This window comes from Lentinus tigrinus (genome assembly GCF_003813185.1).
Source record: "Lentinus tigrinus ALCF2SS1-7 unplaced genomic scaffold L226scaffold_8, whole genome shotgun sequence".
Taxonomy (NCBI): Eukaryota; Fungi; Basidiomycota; class Agaricomycetes; order Polyporales; family Polyporaceae; genus Lentinus; species Lentinus tigrinus.
This window is the reverse complement of record NW_027137917.1, coordinates 960,556-980,112: the sequence shown is the minus strand read 5'-3', so window position 1 is coordinate 980,112 and position 19,557 is coordinate 960,556. Positions and strand designations below refer to the sequence as shown.

The following is a 19,557-nucleotide window of genomic DNA, read 5'->3' as shown; positions in this document are numbered from 1 at the left end:
GGCCACAGTTACTACGTCTTTACTTCTCACTTCTACCATCGCCCTAGCAACGAGTCAACTGCCGAACGGACTTGTCAGAGCGCATGGCGGACGATGAGACGATGGCAGTTACGCCGTTCTCTGCTCAGACAACGCAGGATCGCAGACCGCTCACGGCAGACGCGCCCCGCGCCGCAGCCGGCGTGACGTCACGCGTATCTCTCCGTGACGCGACGTGTGTAGAGTCCCAGCACGCGTCTCGTAGGTTGAACTTCTCGTTTAACCACCCTCAAAGTCATGGCGAAGCAGGAAGTGAAGGTGAGCACGTGTGAATAAGCCATTTACGCTCTAATAACCTTGTGAACGCGTGCAGTCAACTCGTGCCGAAGGAACACCCGCAGATCATCCCGATTCCGAATACCCTACTACTACAAGCCGTGCAGGGCGCGTTAGACAAAAAATTATTCGGTCCCATATTGAGTCCGTGCTTCGCCGCTCGCCTTCGACCAAGGTATGCACCCGTCTGCTCTCCGTTCCCGATTGTCCATGCGGCGGCCCGACTAAACTCGCTCATCAATCAGATACTGCCACAAGCCCTAGCACTTGAAGATGCCCTCAGCCATCTGGATCTGGAAGATGAGGAAGCGCGCCGTGCCCCAGGTGGCTTGACTACCAGTGATTTCGGAAACTTGGCGCCCGTCGCGCCTCCGGTGAGTACCTTCCTTCCTGGCCGCGCCGCATCCATCATCGCGCTAACGAACACAAGGTTCTCAGTAGACGATTCTGCATTGAGCTACAGAAGGAACTCCGAGAAACCCTCCTCTCAATCGCTGACTACTATGACGCGGGAGAATGTAAGGGCTTAGAACCTCCTGCACGTCTAGGCACTCAATTGATAGTGGAGGCGTAGCGGAAACTGAGGAAGACGGACGGTTACAGGCCGCTCTGCAGCTCTCGGGACGTATCAGAGATAAGAAGAAGACCATCGAAGAGCAGGAGACGTCCTTGCAGGAATGCCGCGCCCGAGTGGTCCGCCTTGTCGAGCAAATCAACGAGGTGTGTCCCACTGACACTATCTTCAAAAAGCCCAAGCTCTCAAGTGTGAACCCATCCCACTCAGGCACAGCCGGCACTCGAGGCGAGGCTAGTCGAGGCCCTCACAACCCTCCCACCACACTTTCACGCCACCCGCGTCGCTGAGACGGACGTCGTCGCAGCAACCATAGAAGCCGCGCTCCTCAAGCTCTCACTCGTCAGGGCGCGAGCGCACCACGCTCTCTACGGCTACTCGCTACCAAACAAGCCCGATGCAACCGTGTCTCGTGCTGTGACTGCAGCGTACGAGAAGCTCAAAGAGCGGCAGCAGGTGCAAGAGACGGAGATGCAGAAGCTGGATAGGCAGATCGAGGAGTATGAGAGCATGCTAAGGTTGGTGGATGGGCGTGACGGGAGCTTTGCGCAGGTGGTCAAGGACATGGCGAGGGTGAAACGAGAGACTGAGGAATGCAGGAAGGATCTGCGGAGATTGGGGTGGACTGGAGACTGAGATTATAGCATACCCCGCCAGTGTATGAGTAGCGTTGCCGCCATGCAGTGCGACTTTGCGGATATGTTCTGATCTTGTTCTGCCTCACAACTTCTATCGCCACGGACACAATAATACCAATACAATGCAACATCGCCCCTACAAATTCTCGTCCACATTGAGGACAAACTTAGTGTAAAAGCGGATTGACTCAATCCAACCCTCCGCACGCACAGCTAAGAACATGCAGAGCATCAGTACCCCATGACCTTCGGTTGAGCATGTCGTACTGACCTTCATTGACCGTGTGAGCGCCATTGTAGCGGTCATTCTCGTGCAGATGGTGGTACCGGAAGATATTCTTCGTCACGTTCCAGTAGTAGCGGGTATCTGGCAGGCCACGTCAGAGGAATTCGCATCAGAAGGCCGCAAACGGACTTACCGGTGTTACCAATCGCAAGCAGAGGCGCAACGACAATTCCTTTCGCATTGTACCCCTCCGAGCTCTCGATGGTCGCCTTGATCGTCCCAGCCAAGATCTGGTATGGGTCGTCCTTCCCGGTTGGCGTGACCGGCGACGGCTCCAGCGCAGTGCCCCATGCGTCCGACAGTGCGACCCGGCCACCCTGCCCAGAGCCCGCACTCACGCTCACCCCAAACGCGTCCACACTCAAGTCGTACTTCTTCGCGATCGGCAGGATTGTGTCCGTCATGTGCTTCTGGAGCTCCCGCACGGAGGAGTGCTCCGCGATGCGGTGGTTGACGACGGCAGAGACCTTCTCGGGCAGCGCGTTCACCTTCACGCCGCCCTGCACGAGGTCGACGGCCTGCGTGGTGCGCAGGATCGCCTCGAACCGGGGGAACGTCTCGAGCAGCGCGTCGCGCAGGTCGTGGAGCGCTTCGTCGTCGCCGTAGCCGGCCTTCAGGGCGAGCTTGCGGATGTGCGATGGGTACGAGGGACCAAAGACTGCTGCGCACATCGTAGAGTTGTAGGGGCTGCCGCCGCGGACGAGCTCAGGCTCGTGAGGGTTCTCTTCGACCGCGACAATCATAGAGGAGAGGATGCCGATTGCCTGGATAGATTATGAGTAACAGCCTCTGCGCAGGATCTGAAGGGGCGCGAAGGCCTTACGGTGTGCTTGGGCGGAACGCTGGAGTGGCCACCCTTGGTGCTGACTTCGATCCGGATGTCAAGGTAACCCTTCTCTGACAAGGCGGGGACTGCGAAGACGACATCGTCACCATATGGAGTTCCATACGAGCCTGTGTTACAGTTAACATCGAGCACTCAGTAACTGGGAGATTTGCTACCGCTTACCGCCTTCGTCCAGCATCAGCTCAAACCCATGAGTGCCGTATTGTTGCTCCAAGTAAGTCGCGAGATGGCCAGCTCCCTGTATGCGTGTCGATAGATGAGTTGGTGGTCAGAGTCACCATCAAGCTCAAACAGAAATACCTCAGTACCAGCTGCCTCTTCATCAAAACCGTACGCCCAGACAAACGTGCGCTTGGGCTCGAAACCATGCTTCAAGAGCGCGTCAATGGCATGTCTGTCGTGCAGATAGGAGAATCAGAGGCAGACCACGATCGGGATGTAGGAGTGCGCTTTACAGAGACGCAACGAGGTCCGACTTGTCATCGCAGCTACCTCTGCCCCAGATCCATTCGCCTACCACGCGATAGTGAGCATAAGCCTATGGATAGGCAGCGGGAGATCGACTGACCGTCGAAATGTCCGGAGTAAGGCGGATGAATCCACTGGTCCACCGTTGCAGGCTCGACTGGCACGACATCTAGTGACCATCACGGTTGAGCGCACGCGCATACAGGATGGCTGACAAGTCGCCCACACCTTGATGGGCAGTCATGAGAACAGGCCGCAGAGATTCGTCGGAGCCTTTCCAGCGCAAGACGATCCCGTATGTGTTGACCTTCGTCACCTGGAGCTTCTCGAAGCTGCGCAAGTCGATATCAGCACGTCAAGGTGCGCAGACGCATGAATCATGTGTGATGAACCTACACATTTGGGAACGTCTTCTCCAAGTACTCGTGCAACTGGCCGAAAGTCTCCCAGCGCTCGTCCTCGCCAACGGGTCCAAGGTCATCGTAGGATTCGGTCCTGTACATACAGTCAGCGTGCTGCCATCCCCATCCCGGCGCGTATGTGCAATGTTGCAGATACGTACGGCACCTGAATGGCGCCCGACAACGCATCATAGGCTTTGTGCTTGTAGCCCGAGTCCTGGAAATCGAGTGCCAACCGGCGCTCCAAGTCGGCGTGTGCTTTGGGGTTCAGAGGCTCGGTCTGCGGACAGAAGTCCGTGGGCTTCTCCCGAGTTAAGTTTCCCAAACGGCCTTGATGCTGCATATTCCAGTCCGCAGGGGCCGCATGACTGGTATCATTGTCGTCCACGAAGCGTTGCAATAGGCCTCCCAGGGCGGTGCGCAATGTCCAACACAGCAGAAAGACCACTAGGATCTGGTACACCGTCCGTTTCCACCTGCCCTTTTCACTGGTCACGCCAGTCGAGGTTGCGGGCGAAGGGAGCGAATTGGTTGGGATGCCTGCGTGCGTGGCCTGAGACTTGATCTCGAAATTCAGCTCGGGCTCCTCGTTCCGGACGGGCTGTTTGGCTGCGCCGTTGGACGTCTTCGCCATGTTGGGGAGTCGCAGTGGATGTGGTCAAGACGTGCTTGCGCGTGACGTGGATGACGAGTGGTTGTCCGATACTTCAGCTTACTTAAGGTTCGCGGAACCGATCGACGATGAGAGCGCTTTCGCCCAGCAGTGTGGCCGACGGAAACACGGGAGAGCGCGACCCTGGAGGACCGAAGCTTGTTAGTTTATGCAAGCACAGGATTTGGAAGAGACAACAGAGTGTTACTAACTAACCGGTTGGACAGAATCGTTATCGTACCAGAAGCTTATCGGGAGGATTATGTCGTGTGGACAAGCTCGGTAAGCCGACCCTGCTGACCCGCGCATTATCTCACCCATTTTGGAAGCACTGATATGCACCAAAGACTACGACATTCCCGGATTTCGGTCGTGGATAGCTCGGGAGGTATTGCACCTATAAGGATACGCGCTAGAGTACATGCTGGTCGTGTACAGTACAACGACGGATTGAACGTACAGAGGCCGCCATGGCAACATGAGATGAGATGTATGAGATACACAGTGGCGAGTCCAAGTCAATGGAAAGATCTCAGATATGATGTGCTAGCTCGCCTCGACCGAGGCTGCGGCAGCATTCTCGGCAGCTTTGCGCTTGTGTATGTTCATATGTCGTGCGAGTTGATCCGGGCGGGCGAAGGACTTGTTGCATCCCGGTTCTGTGCACGGGTACGGACGTGCGCCAGTATGCGTGCGCAACTACGACGCTGTCTCAGCAAGGCTCGTATGCACCATCCAATTGCACTCACGTGTTTGGACAAGTTGGAAGACTCCGAGAAGGCTCTGCATGAGATGAGGCTATAGGTATGTGTAGATACAGGAAAGAGGCAACTGTACGCACCGATCACAGTACGTGCATTTGAACGGCTTGCTTCCGTTGTGCGTCCGCTTGTGGATCGTCAACGCGCCCGCAATCGCGAACGCCTTGCCGCAGCCTGGGAAATCACACGCATACGGTTCTGTTCGTGACACACATCAAGAACACACTCTCGCGGCTCAAACTCAGATTTTACGCACTTTCTTGGGTATGCCGCCGCATATGCTGCGCCAAGGTCGCAGCTTCGGAAAAATTCTGGCCGCACACGTTACACTGAAAAGGACGATGTCCAGTATGACTCTGCCATGCCGGAGACTTAGATATCGTGGTACGAAGCAGGCGGGCTAGGATAGTACGTACCTGCATATGTCGCGAAATTTTCTGCTTGCTCGCGAAACCATGGTCTCCATTACGGGAACAACCCTCCCAAAAGCAGTCGTAGTGTGCACAGCCGCTACCTATGTGCGCCGATGCGATATGCTCCGTGAGAGCATTGCACGAAGGGAAGCTTTGTCCGCATCCGGTCCACTTGCAGGTATGGGACGAGGCCGAGGAGCAATCGTGCTCTGGAACGGGTGTCGGAGGGCCGACGGGGGTAGTATCGGTCAACGGTGGCGAGGGTAACGTCAGGGCCTGCAGCATCGGCTGGAATATGTCGAGCCCTTGGGTGTTGTTTTGGTAGCTGGGAGCTCTAATGGAGACGCCAAGGTGGTCTTGCAGTAGGTGACTGGTTAGGACGTCCACTATGTTGAAGGGGTCCCCGGACGACGGGCCAGGGATGGACTGCGAATTTGGGTAAAGGTGGCAGTCTTCCCAGAGGCAAGCGACCGCATTGTCGGTGGCAACCTGCTGCTGGTATCCCTGTTGACTGCCCGGCTGCGAGAGGAAAGGGACACCGTTACCGAACGATGTTGAAGCCGGCACAGATGTTCGCAGATGTTGCAGGTTGACGTGTCCGACGAGCTCAGAGAGCGAACTGAAGGTCGCAAAGCAACCGCTCCACTTGCACTGAACGAGCGAAGCAGGTGAGGACAGCGAAGGTGATGGCAGTGCGCTGGGACTCGGCGAGGGCATGGGATTTCCGGATTGAGTGTTCACAAATGGCGAAGGCGAGGACTCGAAAGCGGGGCTGGGGATCAGCTGTGGAGTCGAAGTCGCAGAGTCCATGTGTGGGAACCCAAGAGGATCCTTCTGCTGGATGTACCCCTGCGAATTTCCGGCAAGATAGGAATCGATGGCGGCGGAGTCGGACATAAAAGAGTAATCCGCAGATGCGGCGGCTTCGGAGGCATACGGCCGGTAGTCCTCATGTTGCAAGTGATGCTCATTGCAGCACCTCAACTATTAGAGAGAGAACTATAGTCAGCACCAGTGGCGCGCGGCAAGTGATTGCATGAACATGACTTACGAACTCCTCGAAGACCGTGCAGTCGAGCTCTCCCGTGCACTGTTTGCCACAGTCTGAACCACCCGCTGATTGTCCGCACGCCTCCGCCTCATGGTGCGGGTCACTACACGCGACGACGACGCACTGGTCGGTACACTGGGAGGTGAACTCGACCGAACAGGAGGCATCCTCGCAAACCTGTGCGCACTCCTCGCAATCGAACCCACTGGCTGCAAAGCCGCAGTCGTCCGAGCCGTTGCAGACGGGTTGGAACATGCCTTCCGAAGGCGCCTCGTGGGTGCTCCTCAGTGCGGAAAAGTGCTCGTAGGGGATCTGGGTGGAGGACAGCTGGGCAGACAACCGGAGGGAGCGGTAAGGTGCGGGTTTCGCGTGGTCGTCGCAGGAGGCAGAGGAGGGTCCTTGGAGGGGCGCACGGAAAGCGGTTGGGAACGAGGGTGATAAGTTGGGACGGGCCATCGTCGCGATCTTACTGAATGGATAGGCACTACTCAAGCGAGTACCCTCCCAGTCGTTCTCCTCTCAGCTTCAGGCTTATGTAAGCATGACTGTCTGTCCGCTCAGACGCCCGGGTGCGACGCTCCCATTGGCTCGTACTGCAGTGTCTCGCAACATCCATGGTTTCGCCGGGACATGGCTATCTCACCCGCCGTCACCAGCAATGGCTCACTAATAGGCACACAAAACTCAATTTCGACTCTCCAGACAGGGTGGAATACATAGTGTGAATAAAGTGTCCGGGTGCATACACTACCAGGTACGAGTCTCGTCCCGATCGTAAACGAGGTCTACTCCATAGTGCTTGCAAAGCCTCCAGTTCGGGATGAAAGACCACGGGTTGGGCGTGCCCGAACGGAGGATGATCTGTGGTCGGTCCGGGAGGCTAGGATGGAACAGACCCTTCCTCATAGCTTCCCCCAACATCCACCAGGACGTCTCTTCCATGCCCGTCGGCCACCACGGGTAACGCATGACGATCGTGCGAACGCTCGGTGGCAGCGGCGCGAGTACGCTCAACTTCGACGGATTGACGATCTCCAGGGTCTCCACGCTCGGGCAGACCTCCAACATATCTGCAACAACTTCACTCGGCACTCCCGACATTGAAAGGTGGCGCACGTTGGGGAGTATAGTGCGTGGTGACGGGGGCTGGCGCGAGTAAGTGTGCTTCAGGTATGATATGAGAGGGTTGACCGCCCCGTGGCTGAACCCGTAGTCAATGGAGAGATGCGTGACCTGCGGCGGGAAAGGGCATTGAAGCCGGAGGAAGATGTCTTCGTACCCCCAATTGATATATTTAATCGTGATGTGGCGGAGGTTAGGGAGGGAGTCGAGTGTCGTGATCGTGTACAAGACATTTGAGATGGTGTTGCAGGCGGGGTCTACGCCGGAGAAGAGTTTGAGCTCGGACTGGCCGTCGTGGGAGAGGGCGTCTGAGGCACGGCCGTCCACATGGAAGGTGATGGAGCGGCATCTATCCGCATTCTGAGACGCCTCGGTGGTAAAGAGATCGCAGTTGGTCCGCTCGGGGAGGACGCGAAGGAACGCTTCTGCGTCTAGGGGGCAGGAGAGGTGGACGTCGCGCATGGCCACACGCACGAACAGCGTGAGCCACGTCTTATTGACTTTGCAAAGCCTCTTGAAGAGTTCACTGCGGCTTCGTGTGGACTGTGGTGCGTTCCAGACTTCGGCGAGTATTTGCGAGACCAGCTCGGAGGGTAGCCACGGGTGCACCGTGGTGCCCGAGGAGAGAGGATTGTGGGATGAGGTCTGCATGAGGGTGTTGCAAGGCGTTTGCATCTGCATCTGAGACGTGCTGTGATAGAGCTTGAAGTGCGCCCAACCCGCGCCTTATATCTCTCTGCGTTACATTTCGTCCTGGGCCGGAGCGCGGTGGATGTCATTCGGGGATGCATTTCGGAACGGATGCTCACCTCCTGTGCCTGTCTGAGCAGGCATCCCGCGACCTCGTCCGTGCTGGGTCAGTCTGTATCGCAATGGCAATCGCGGTGGTAGGTTGCCTAAAGACGTGTTGGTCCAGAGTAGAATCAAGAGCTTGGTGTGGCCAGCTGAGCGGCCCAGGCCGCCTTGTGTGGCGTCAGTTCGGAATCCGATCCGGACTGGCAAGACATTTCCTGTGCGGCGCTGCCGCCAACATCGCTCTGACTCGTCTGTCACCTCAGTCCAGCTATATTTCGCCACCTCGGTTGATCACGTCTCGGTCAACTGATACACTGCAGTATTCACGAATATGTTACCCGACCGGAAAACAGACATTCGAACCGTCCATCCAAATGAGCAGGTCCTCGAATTCATACCCCGCTACCCGTCCCGAACTCATCCACCTTCGGCTCCTCGAAAGGTGTCGAATCCGCTGGCTCCTCAAATGGTGTCTCTATCGCACTTTGTAATTCCGTCGTCGGATCTGCGTCTTTCCGCAATATTGCGGGTGCGTCTCGCACCGTTCCTCTGGCCGACCCCGACTCCCGCTCCTTCAAGTCTGCCCTTGAACCCTCTTGCGGCTGAGGCTTTCCGCGGAACGGGTCGTGGCTCTTCGGCATCGGCGTCGACATGTTCGTTCGCCGCGTTGGGATTGCTTTACCTGCCAGCAGCGCGCGGCTCGTCATCATTCCGCTCCCATCCGGACGCATTCTGAACGAGCCCGAGGCACGGAATGAGGACTTACGGAGACTCTTTACTAGGTCATATCCCTTCAGCCGGTCCCGGTCACAATTCGGGTCGATGGACGTGCCCTCGTCGATGGCGACAAAGTCAATCTGTCTTGCGCGCAGGAACTTCTCATGCAGCGTCCACGGCGCGTCGGGCGCGACCTCGTCCACCCATCTGCAGTGGCGCAGCACCTCGCACCGATCCTCGTGGACCATATGTGGTGACGTGTTGTGCTGCTCGCATTGGTCGTCCGAGAAGACGCCAACTAGCAGGTGTACGGAAGGGAAGGAGAGCTTGGCTTGGCGCAGTTGCAGGACATCTCTTTGGGTATACCGGTGAGTACTTTGCGCCACAGTTCAGGTTCCAGTGCAATACCTTGGTGTCAGTGGCCCAAAGACCCCGTCCACATACACCCTCCAAGTCCGCGAGTCGTCTCCTCTCCCGCCGGCCAACGACGCGTTCAGCGACCGCTGCACATACGCCTGAATCTCTTCTGCGGTCAGTCCCACTGTGTCGAATTTCTCCTTTGCGGATGGTAGAGGTGCAGGCTCGCCACCGGCGAACTTCGGTGACGGACCCAGGTCGGCTATGCTAGATTCCATGGATCGCGGACCGTCCGAGATCACGTCGTAGTCCGCCAGGTCGTCTGTTGACAATACAGAGAGCGCATCTAGGGAGCGGCGCATGGTCATGGTGGACGCGGAGGAGAGGGACGAGTTATCAGCGCGTTAAAACGTTGCGAGCTCAAATAGCCGTCGTGCTCCTAGGGTCGGATGATGTAGAAGGAAAGCTACATACAACAAGCTTTAGGAAGGACTGGCCATGGGAGAGCGGGCTCGTGATGGGATTCGCCTCGTGCTGTCGGACTTCTTTCTTGCTCCCACTTTGCTCCCACCTTCCCAATGGGCCATGGGCCTAGACATATGTACTGTCCAGGCTCCTCGGATGACCGAGCTCCCTGCTCAGGACGATGTATGTGCTTGTCTAAGTGTGTAGTTCGGCGTGTACTTACTTCCTTGGGTCCCTTGTATTGCGGGTAAACATATCAGGTTGACGCTCGTCTCAGTGCTGCGAGCTGTTGAAAGTCGATGTATAGGTCGCTTAGGACGTCCCTCGGGAATTGAGACTGGCAAGGATTCAACTAGACCGGTTTGAACTTGATCGTATGTGATGATGCAGGTACCTTGGGTATGTACGTACATACCGTAGCAGGTATGTAATCACAATCGTCATTGTAGAACGCATGCGCAGTGCTAGTAGTGATGTGCCGTCGCGAATTGCAACTCTCCTTCCATCCTCGAAATGCGTAGCTGGATACACTCCGTCAAGCCGCTGGGCGACTTCAATCTTTCGCAGACCTCGAGTACAGAGCTCCCGCCACTACTCGAGGCGATTTCCGACACCTCTGGGGACAAGGAAGGCCCGCTCGCCCGAGCCCTCGCACTCCTCTTTGAACCCTCTCCCGTTCTCTATACCACGCTCGTCCCCGGGGTTGTATCGCACATCCAGAATACTCCGCCAGTCACGTCCTACCGCGCACTTATCGACGCGTCGCTCTCGGTGATCGGCTCGTGGAGCGACGAGCTCAAGGCGCAGTTCACCGCCGGGCACCCGCGTATCGGAGAAGTGAAGGGACTCTCCAAACTCAGCGCGCAGGAGCAGGCAGCGAAGGCGACGCCGCCGGAGGTGCTCGCGAGGCTAGCGCACCTCAATGCACTGTATGAACGCAAGTACCCGGGTCTGGTGTACATCACGTTCGTGAACGGGAGGTCGCGCGCGGAGATCAAGGACGAGATGGAGGACAAGCTGGGCTTGGAACACTCGGTGAGCGTGGACGAACCTCACGTGGACACTGTGGCGAGCGTGCAGATTGGCGGGGAAGAGTGGAAGAAGGAGCTCGAGAGAGCCGTGGCAGATGTGGGCAGGATCGCGAAGAGCAGGTTGAGGTCGTTAGGCGAGCAACGCTCAGAAGGTGAGTAGACGATGGACATACCCCGCATTGACCTGACGAATGGACTGCTTTAGCATGAAGTCTCTATATAACGGAGGGAGGTATCGCATAGATGATAGGGTCTAGGAGATGAACATGGGTATACAATGTACGCTGCTACGCGACCTGGCCTTGCATGCACGTGCGCATGGTCAGGGTACATCGAACCAACACAATTGGTTAAATATCCAGATAAAGTCCTTAGCAAGACTACAACACAGCGGATGAGATATAGCACACGAAAGCCGACTTCTTTTCTCTTCACTATTGCACGGACGGCGCAGAGCCTTGGCTGTTCATACGCTCCGCTTGTCGCTACGTCCCCAGCAGTCATCGGTCAGTCCGCTGCATCAGCGCCCCCGAGAATCCAACACTCACCCGAAGCACCGTCTGCCTGCGCAACTCCCACTCCGGACAGCGTCGCCTGAGATCGCTCATCATCTCGTCGACGAGCGTGTATGTCCCTTCCGGCTTCTCCTCCTCGACGGCCCGCTCGGCCTCCCGGGTGCGTCGCAGCTGCTCCTCCATCACCTTGATCTTCTCCTGGTACTGCAGCTCCGCCTGCGCCAGCGTCTCCTGGTACCGCTTGCGGCTTGCAAGGATCTCCTCATGGAGGACACGCATGCGCTCTTGATGTCGAAGCTCGGCCTGCCGCTGCCATTCGGCGCGCTCTCGAGCAAGACGGGCTTGTACGTCGTCGACGTTGACGTTGACGTTGACACGGCGGCGGACAAAATTGAGGCCATTGTCGTATGCCTGGTTATAGACGAGTCAGCAGCAGCAGAATGAAGTAGGAGTAACGGGAAGAAGGCGGGTAAGGTAGGGGGTGAAACTCGGCCCGCTTACCTTGCGCTTCGCAGGATCACTGAGGACGTCAAATGCCGTGCGCACCTGTGAGGGCAATCATATTCAGTGTGTCGGCAAGGGGCGCAGGATTAGCGAAGCGACGCACGTCTCTGAATCGTGTATGTGCTGCTTCAAGTTCCGCCTCGTCAGCACCAGGAGGCAGCTTATCTATCCGCGGCCATCAGTAGGAGCGTTCATGTATCATACTCAGAATCTATTTTGCGTACCAGGATGTGTCTCAAGTGCCCTGAACTTATACGCCTTCCGAACTGTCCCACCAAGCAACCGTTCACTCCTGCACCAGCATCTTACAGTACGCTGAGAACATACCTGCTTCGGGGGTAGCGTTCTGGGGAACGCCTAGGATATCATACAGGTTTCGTACTGCGGCCATATGGCCTAAGAGATGCTATAGGTGATCCAGGGCGGGAGATATGTGAAGGGGCGGGTGAAGGGGGTGCGAGAGCAACGTGCAAGCGTCTTGCCCCGCCAAGGGAGCACAATGTTCAATTACGTACATCACGTGGGTCGCGAATATTGAGCGTCTAAAGACGCGTCGCGCCTCCGAGGACGTGTGCGTACGGCATGGCCTCCGTCCGAACGGTGCAGTGCAGTTACAACCCTGCGCCTTGAAGGTATGCTGTTGTTTGTGGATATGGATCTGCATTGTGGTATAGAGGAAGTGCGGAGCAGTGATCGAACGGGAGAAGCATTGTGGTTGGGAATTCTCGCGAGCGCGACACCTGCCAAACATAGGAACAAGTTCGATGGATGGTTGGAAGTCGGACATAGTATGGACACGCGGTCCTTGTACGCGTCTTTGGTCAGTACCACGCTGTTCCAGACACCCACTCAACAGTGAAGAAAGAGTCAAGCATCCCTTGTTAGGTGAAACTTACGCGACTTGGACGCAGGGGCTGGTCACTGAGATAGAGCACAGAGGCGGCGGTCGCAATTCTCTAGACTGGACACGGGGAACCGCTCCTAGCAAATTCTACCGTGTCCTGTCATTCCGGCCTCAAGTTGAAGTTATCCTGACAAGTCATCATACGTGCGGTTCGAGCTAAGTGGTAAGTCGCATACACAGAGACAGGCGTGCATATGCCGCAGCACAACTAAGTACTCTGTGACTTGTAAGATACCTTGCCGGACGTAGTCTCTTGCAAGGCATACCCAGGTCGTTTATGCAAGAACAGGCCGTGACTTTCGTTCTCAGTCATCGTCATGATCAACACGATATTAATGTGGTTGATTTCGCAGGTGGACTACTTGAATACTGATGGGAAACTCACGATCACCATCTCCGCTCGTCAGGCACTTTCATGCAGGAGGGAGGAGCCGCTTCCTTATGGACTCACGCAGGATGCGTATGATTCCCAGGAGAACCGTAAGGGAGATGATTTGGTGAAACCACCGCAGGCAATCACAATCATACGCGCACGCCGGGATTTGATTGGCCCATATGTCGCAGAGGAGCCATTCTTCTGCTCGGTAGGTCAACGGACTGCTCATGTACGCCGGACAGTGAAAGTACTGGGACTCACTGAGCCAAAACGGCGATGATGACTACAGGAGCTCGAGGCGAGGAAACATCTCAATAATGCATCGTTGAACGTTCCGTGGGTGCGACAAGGGTGGTGGTCGACGTCAATGTTGTCATGCATTGACTCGCAAGGTTCAGCGATGCCACGGACTGAATGGTACGACGGGGAGCAAATTAGGATCGCGCCGCCGGCCCCGTGGTGAGAGCACCAGCCGAGCGGACATTGAGGACGCGTCCACGTGTCTCGCCGACCCTCGCGTCCCTCAAGTCGGTGTCGCGCTGTGTCGCGCACTCCCTCGCGCCCCGCCTACCACCCCGTACACCGTTCAAGACTTCGGCTATATGACTCGAACATATACAGGAACCTCTCCCCCTCGCAGGCGACGCGTGGGTACTCCCGGTACCGTCGTGGTCGATTTCTCTCCAGGCAGGAAGAAAGCCCCGCCGCCGAAGGTGATTACTATCGGTGGCCAGAAATGCAAGCCCACCCCCATTCTGGACACATTCTTCGTCTTTGCCGCGAAACGCTACCGCGTGCATCGCAATCGTCTCGCGGGCAAGCCACAGCCGTGGACGGACGACCCCATCTTGCAACAGTATCCTTTCACGAACGTCTTTCGCGTCCTCGACCGCGTCACGCAATACATCCTCCGGAATGTCATCGAGACTGGTGACGGCAGCTTGCAAGAACAGTGCTTTCGTGTCATGCTATTCCGCTCCTTCAACAAAATTGAGACTTGGGAGGCACTCACCGAGCACTTTGGAGAGTTAACCTGGCGCGACTTCGACTTGAACGCATACGAGGAAGTCCTCCTTGAGCGCATGAAATCTGGCTCGCCCCTGTACAGCCCCGCGTACATCATACCGTCCCCGAAGCTTGGCGGACAGTCCAACGCGTCAAATCATCTCCGTCTCATCCAGCTGATGATGGAGGAGGATCTCCCTGCCCAGCTCCAGAGGCTGCATCACCTCAAGGATGCCCACGGGAGAATTTCTCTCTTCCCGGGCATGGGAGACTTCATGGCACTGCAGTACGTCAATCTGGCCTCTCCTGACGTTGGTCCGCCGCACAATTCCCGTACTCAACTGTTTCTATTCTATTGCTTCCACCTAGACTCCTTCTGGACTTGAACATGACCTCGCACTTCAACTACTCCGAAGACGAGTGGGTCGCGCTGGGACCGGGCTCTCTCGAGTGCCTTCGCAAGATGTTCGGACCGGAGGTCCGCGGACGAGAGCTGGACGCGCTCCGGTACCTCCATCGCACTCAGCACGACCACTTCGCCCGCCTCTACACGCCCCCGAAGGACGTTCCGCAGCTCGCTGGCCGGCCGCGGGGCATGTCCATGGTCGATATTGAGCACACGCTCTGCGAGTGCGAGAAGTACTCGCGCGCGTACCACCCCACGATCCAAGGCCGCCGCCAGAAGGTCGGCAAGCGACAGTTCGTCCCGCGCCCTGGCCCCATTACGGACTTGGTGCCCGAGCACTGGCTAGATTCGGAGATGTGGCGCAAGCAGATATTCACGTACCCTCCTCCAATGATGGTGCGCGGCGAACCGGTATACGAGGTCTCGCACATTGTGATGGAGAAGAAGGGGCAGAACGGTGCTGACCCGTCATACGTCATCCGCTGGGTCGGGTATGGACCCGACGATGATACTGTGGAGAGGAAGAGCACCATCATGGATGGTGCACCTGAGGTCATGGATGAGTGGCAGTCCGCCAAAGCGCGGATTCAAGCTCGTATGCTGGAATTCCAGGAGATGGGCACCGTTTATCAGCCTTAGCGGACTGTCCTGGACATGATAGCAGGTTCCAGCGGTCTTCTTGTTCTATCTCTGCCGAGTTCTGGCATCGTGCGCTGATCTGCATGTCTGACTTGACAGTTTGCGCACGCATCTTGTCTTACTTGTATGTTACGCATAATTGCCTACAGCTGCTGTACCTTACCACATCTTTGATTCTTGTCTCGAGAGCCCGTTCAATTGGCCGCCATTCACGGAGGTGGAGGACAAAGTTTGTTTCATTAAATGAAGGCAAACAACCGATGAGTATAAATTACAATGCATGACAACACAGCGATGTAAATGATCCTACGGAGACACCTCAAAGACCCTCGAAGAACGACAGATCTTGCGCAGACAAACCGGTCCCCTGCACGCCATTCGCCGACTTATTTGCCGGAGCCCCAGGCACTATAGTCGGAGAGCTTGTCCGCTGGGCAATGGAACTCGCCGAGTCCCATCCCTGCAGCAGCGGATTCGCCACGGAGCCGTTAGAGCTCGTGGTCGAACTCGAGGACATGAAGCCCATCCCCATCAAGGGTTGTGAACTCTGGCTGGTCCCGTTGCCCATTCCCATCCCACTCGCAGGCCGCAGAGGATTGAGCACGGCTGGGGAAGAAAACGATGACGGTAGCGCAGGAGCGGCGGACGCCCCGGATCCATCGTCGTCATCCATGATGTTGAATAGTGAGCCCTTCGCCGCGCCCCACGCCGGTCCGGGAATCGCTGCGGGTAGGGGAGAGGGTGGTGCAGGCCATTGTTTCCCTGACCTGGCTGCAGCAGCCTCGACGAGGCTGAGCGTGTGGAGGTGGTCCGCCGCGTGCGACCGCTTCTTCGACTCGCGCCGCGCTAGGAGCGAAGGACCCGATGAGGATGAGGAGGAAGGTATTGCAGGCATTGACATGGAAGCAGGGGGCGGCGGATGCGTTGCAGCTCGTTCAGAAGGAGCAGGCCGCAGGGAGGGAGGCTGTGATGGGGGAGGTTGCAAAGGAGGTGGCTGTAGTGGTGGCGGTTGCAAATGAGGAGGTTGGGAGGGCGGCGGCTGCAGTCGGGCAGGTTGTGAAGGTGGAGGTTGCAAGGGCGGCGGCTGGAGCGATGGTGGCTGCGAGACCGGCCGCTGCAGCGGGGGAGGCTGCATAGAAGCAGCAGGCTTGGCAGGTGGTCGGAGAGGAGATGGTGTCCCTAAAGATTCGAATGAGTCGTCAAAGCTGCTGAAGCTCATTGAGTTCTTCGGTGTCAGCAGAGACCTATCGGACGCGCTAGTCCCGAAAAACGTTGAGCTGGTGGTAGATGGCTGCATCGACGTGGCCGACATCGGCGACTCCTGGAAGTCCGCAAAGTCGTCATCGTCGAAAGATGCGAAATGAGGCTGTGTGGCGGGAGGTCCGCTTCGGCTTGAAGAAGAACCAGGAGGCGGAGGGAGAGCGAACGGCGACAATGTTGAAGCTGTACCCGGCTGCACGGGAGACGCATGCATCGCAGCACTCGCAGCCTTTGCGGCAGCCAGTGTCCGAGGCGACTTCGCAATAGGCGAGGGTACAGGCGGAGACACCTGATCCACCGGCGACTGGAAGTCGGAGAAGTCGTCGCCGCCGAAGAGACTCGACGTCACCGTAGGCGAGACCGCGCTACTGCTGAGGGCAGGCGGGCGTAACAGTGAAGCATTCGCCCCAGAATGGAACACACTAGCCCGGGGTGTGGCCGTGGCTGGGGACACCGCAGGAAAGTTGGTCGGCTTCTCAAACAGGAAAGCCTGTGAAGAGCCTTGGGGGGGCGTGGTCGGGGTGACGAGGTGTGGGTATATTTCACCAAGGGGGAGGGAAGATGTTGGTGACACAGGAGAAGATTCTGCAGCGGTCTCGTACGAAGCGGATGAAGTCGAGGACGCCGACATTGGGCCAGACTCAACTTGGGCCCCAATTTGTAGCGGTAAGGGAAATGGAGAGGAGAGCTTGGGCTTCGCTTTCACAGTCGACGTGGGGACTGGCTTGAAAGACGGTGGCGGAGGAAGCCCAAAACTGAGGGGCGGAGTCGAGGTCTGCGGACGAGGTGGTGGAGAACTGGACATGGAAGACAGAGACGCGACAGCGTGCTTTGAAGGACCGACTCCGCCAGGCACGCTGGCTGGCGTCAGTGGTCGCGACGGTACGAGAGGGGGGGCTAACAAAGGGATGGCAGGTGGGCCTGCAATGGGCGGTGAAGGTGCGCCGGGTGCAGCAACAGCATCACCTGAGCCCATAGAACCAAAAAGCCCCGCGAGATCACTGGAGACTCCCGCAGGAGAGCTCGTCCTCGACCTTGCGCTCGCCGGGTCGCTGGCTGCACTGACAGGCCGTATAGTAAGAGGGGCTTTGGGCGGAGGTGCCAGTGGAGGTGGTAGTATTGGCACAGCAGTCAGAGACTCCCGCTTCGTATTGACAAATTTCTCCAATGCATCGGTCGAATCTTCGTCTGCCTCGTCCGCCGCACTCGGAACGATATCGGAGAGGAACTCTAGATCATCCGAGGACAATGCAAGCGAGCTGCGTGGGCTTCCGCCCACACTGCTCCGCCGCGAGAATCTGTTCAGGAATCGTGAGACCGCAGACGGGGCAGGAGGTGTGCCGGAGCGCTCCTGCACCGGTTCCGGCGCTGTGGAGTACGACGACATTGTCGGAGGCGTGGCTGCGAGAGTGGGGGCGAACGACGGTGAGATGGACTCGCTCAGAGGAGACGGTAACTGGACCGCACTGCCGGTCATAGAAGACCGTACGCTCTCCTGACTAGGTCGTCTGGATTCCGGTTTGAGCTCATCGACCACGGGGCTCTTCGGTGTCTTCTCCATGGAAGAAGAACGTCTGCTGCTATCGGCACCTGTGCTGGTAGCTGAGGAAACTTGAGACTGTCGACGGCCCCAGAAGGAGAATAAGCCACCACCAGTCTTCTTGTCCTTTGTCCCGTCCGCTAGCGCTGCAGGCGCCTTCTCCACAATTCGCCATCCCACAGGGACATCGTCCTCGACGACCTCTTTTCGCTCCTTCACTGATATCTCCCAAGCCGTAGATCCCTTGGCCGTGAGGTAGTGCGACATGGGACTTCCCCGCGTGAGCGGCAGGTTCTTGCTCAATTTCAACGAGGAAGCCATTCTCTTCGTGATCAAGGCCTGAGAGAAGCGTATCGGAGGTTGCAATGTCAAAGGAGGTAGGAACGACTCCATAAGGTTATTGCTATCGGGTCGTACATGATCTTAGCTTCCCACAGTAGCTACGAACGAATTAGACTCACAGCCCCGGGACTCCGTCCATTCCACTGCGGCGATCATTACGCCAATCGTCGTTCTCCGAGGTTTGAAGATCATCCCCCGATTCCGGACACATTTCGCGACACAGTTCTTCGCATTGAGCAAGGATGCTAGCGAGCAGTTCCGGAGGCTGCAGTAAGAGAGCTCATTAGACGGGATACTCGACGATTGTGACCGTGACTTACGACTCGACGATCTTGCTTCGCCTTCTCCTGTTTTGCTCGCTCCCACTCATCCAAGGGTGCTTCTTCCTCTTCTTGTGCATTGGTATCCGCCCATGCAGACGAACCCCACGGGTCGGCTTCGGCATTATTCACAGCAAACCCGGGGGAGTGTACCGCGTCTCCGTCCAGACCGGACTCGAAACTGCCAAAGCCGTCAGGACTAGGCGGTGCAACGTGTTCCACGACGACCTCATAGCTCTGCGTTAAAACGTGATCTGGGACGGGAGGAGTGAGAGGAGCACTGAATGGTGAAGAGGGTGGTTCAATTGGGGAGGGAGACGGAAGGGCAGTGTATTCGACCGTTGCGTCATGCTGTTCTCCATTCTCGTCTTTCTCCTCTTCAGTAGGTTTGACAACCTCTGTGGTCTCATCCTGGGGCGACGGCTTCCCTAACGATATTCCCTCGTACGTGCTCGGTCCCCAACCAGCGTCCGCGTCGGTTTGTGACCACGAGAACCCAGGGCTGCCGGGCTCATTCCAGCTTATATCCGCTCCAGTAGACCAAGACGGCGCTGCTAGATCGGCTTCCTCATGCAGAGAACTTGTGATCCGTGGGGAAGTCCATGAGGATGTCGAGCCATTCTTGAATGTGGCAGCGGTATTGGTCGTTTCACTCCAGGCATTTTGGTAAAGGTCGTCCATAGACGTGACAGTCGTGTATCATGAGAGTCCAGAAAGTCCGGAGCGAGTTAAACAGCGAGCTCGGAGACGGAAGCTTGGAGAGCTGAGCGGAAAGTGGACGGCGGCGTCAAGCTAGCCTCGGCATGAAACGACACGGCCGAGGCGCCCGACAACATTGATGAAGGTGTCAGAG

General features: G+C 57.2%; 9 protein-coding genes across 9 annotated transcripts; 3 read left to right on the top strand and 6 right to left on the bottom strand.

Moving 5' to 3' along the window:
- The first annotated feature begins 269 nt into the window (after positions 1–269).
- On the top strand, positions 270–1,660 carry L226DRAFT_533667 (uncharacterized protein). Its single transcript, XM_067680518.1, has 6 exons — positions 270–297; positions 353–490; positions 561–689; positions 746–833; positions 890–1,035; positions 1,100–1,660. The coding sequence occupies exons 1-6, from the start codon at positions 277–279 to the stop codon at positions 1,523–1,525; spliced, it is 948 nt and encodes a 315-aa protein (XP_067537157.1). The 5' UTR covers positions 270–276; the 3' UTR covers positions 1,526–1,660.
- Positions 1,661–1,663: 3 nt separating this feature from the next.
- L226DRAFT_460331 (carboxypeptidase S) lies at positions 1,664–3,872 on the bottom strand (the record flags this gene model as incomplete). The annotated part of the gene is made up of 11 exons (XM_067675584.1): positions 1,664–1,740; positions 1,799–1,894; positions 1,947–2,577; positions 2,637–2,767; positions 2,823–2,898; positions 2,961–3,054; positions 3,116–3,173; positions 3,229–3,297; positions 3,357–3,460; positions 3,525–3,623; positions 3,691–3,872. 11 exons carry the CDS (start codon positions 3,870–3,872, stop codon positions 1,664–1,666), a joined length of 1,617 nt encoding a protein of 538 aa, XP_067537156.1.
- An 855-nt stretch (positions 3,873–4,727) lies between these two features.
- On the bottom strand, positions 4,728–6,661 carry L226DRAFT_460810 (uncharacterized protein; the record flags this gene model as incomplete). The annotated part of the gene is made up of 6 exons (XM_067675611.1): positions 4,728–4,880; positions 4,931–4,964; positions 5,023–5,140; positions 5,199–5,298; positions 5,359–6,339; positions 6,407–6,661. The coding sequence occupies 6 exons, from the start codon at positions 6,659–6,661 to the stop codon at positions 4,728–4,730; spliced, it is 1,641 nt and encodes a 546-aa protein (XP_067537155.1).
- Positions 6,662–7,097: 436 nt separating this feature from the next.
- On the bottom strand, positions 7,098–8,433 carry L226DRAFT_533664 (uncharacterized protein). The gene has a single exon (XM_067680517.1). The coding sequence runs from the start codon at positions 8,207–8,209 to the stop codon at positions 7,154–7,156; it is 1,056 nt and encodes a 351-aa protein (XP_067537154.1). The 5' UTR covers positions 8,210–8,433; the 3' UTR covers positions 7,098–7,153.
- A 134-nt stretch (positions 8,434–8,567) lies between these two features.
- On the bottom strand, positions 8,568–9,880 carry L226DRAFT_533663 (uncharacterized protein). Its single transcript, XM_067680516.1, has 3 exons — positions 9,449–9,880; positions 9,090–9,394; positions 8,568–9,005 (listed from the first exon to the last, which is right to left on the bottom strand). Exons 1-3 carry the CDS (start codon positions 9,763–9,765, stop codon positions 8,716–8,718), a joined length of 912 nt encoding a protein of 303 aa, XP_067537153.1. The 5' UTR covers positions 9,766–9,880; the 3' UTR covers positions 8,568–8,715.
- Positions 9,881–10,369: 489 nt separating this feature from the next.
- Positions 10,370–11,252, top strand: L226DRAFT_484368 (uncharacterized protein). The gene is made up of 2 exons (XM_067677053.1): positions 10,370–11,045; positions 11,099–11,252. Exons 1-2 carry the CDS (start codon positions 10,376–10,378, stop codon positions 11,101–11,103), a joined length of 675 nt encoding a protein of 224 aa, XP_067537152.1. The 5' UTR covers positions 10,370–10,375; the 3' UTR covers positions 11,104–11,252.
- On the bottom strand, positions 11,103–12,371 carry L226DRAFT_611922 (DnaJ-domain-containing protein). Its single transcript, XM_067686332.1, has 6 exons — positions 12,240–12,371; positions 12,137–12,178; positions 12,016–12,077; positions 11,910–11,954; positions 11,442–11,819; positions 11,103–11,378 (listed from the first exon to the last, which is right to left on the bottom strand). The coding sequence occupies exons 1-6, from the start codon at positions 12,301–12,303 to the stop codon at positions 11,328–11,330; spliced, it is 642 nt and encodes a 213-aa protein (XP_067537151.1). The 5' UTR covers positions 12,304–12,371; the 3' UTR covers positions 11,103–11,327.
- Positions 12,372–13,731: 1,360 nt separating this feature from the next.
- On the top strand, positions 13,732–15,449 carry L226DRAFT_506035 (uncharacterized protein). Its single transcript, XM_067678060.1, has 2 exons — positions 13,732–14,483; positions 14,567–15,449. Exons 1-2 carry the CDS (start codon positions 13,795–13,797, stop codon positions 15,240–15,242), a joined length of 1,365 nt encoding a protein of 454 aa, XP_067537150.1. The 5' UTR covers positions 13,732–13,794; the 3' UTR covers positions 15,243–15,449.
- Positions 15,450–15,457: 8 nt separating this feature from the next.
- L226DRAFT_611920 (uncharacterized protein) lies at positions 15,458–19,474 on the bottom strand. Its single transcript, XM_067686331.1, has 3 exons — positions 18,705–19,474; positions 18,504–18,649; positions 15,458–18,445 (listed from the first exon to the last, which is right to left on the bottom strand). The coding sequence occupies exons 1-3, from the start codon at positions 19,383–19,385 to the stop codon at positions 15,562–15,564; spliced, it is 3,711 nt and encodes a 1,236-aa protein (XP_067537149.1). The 5' UTR covers positions 19,386–19,474; the 3' UTR covers positions 15,458–15,561.
- Positions 19,475–19,557: the final 83 nt, after the last annotated feature.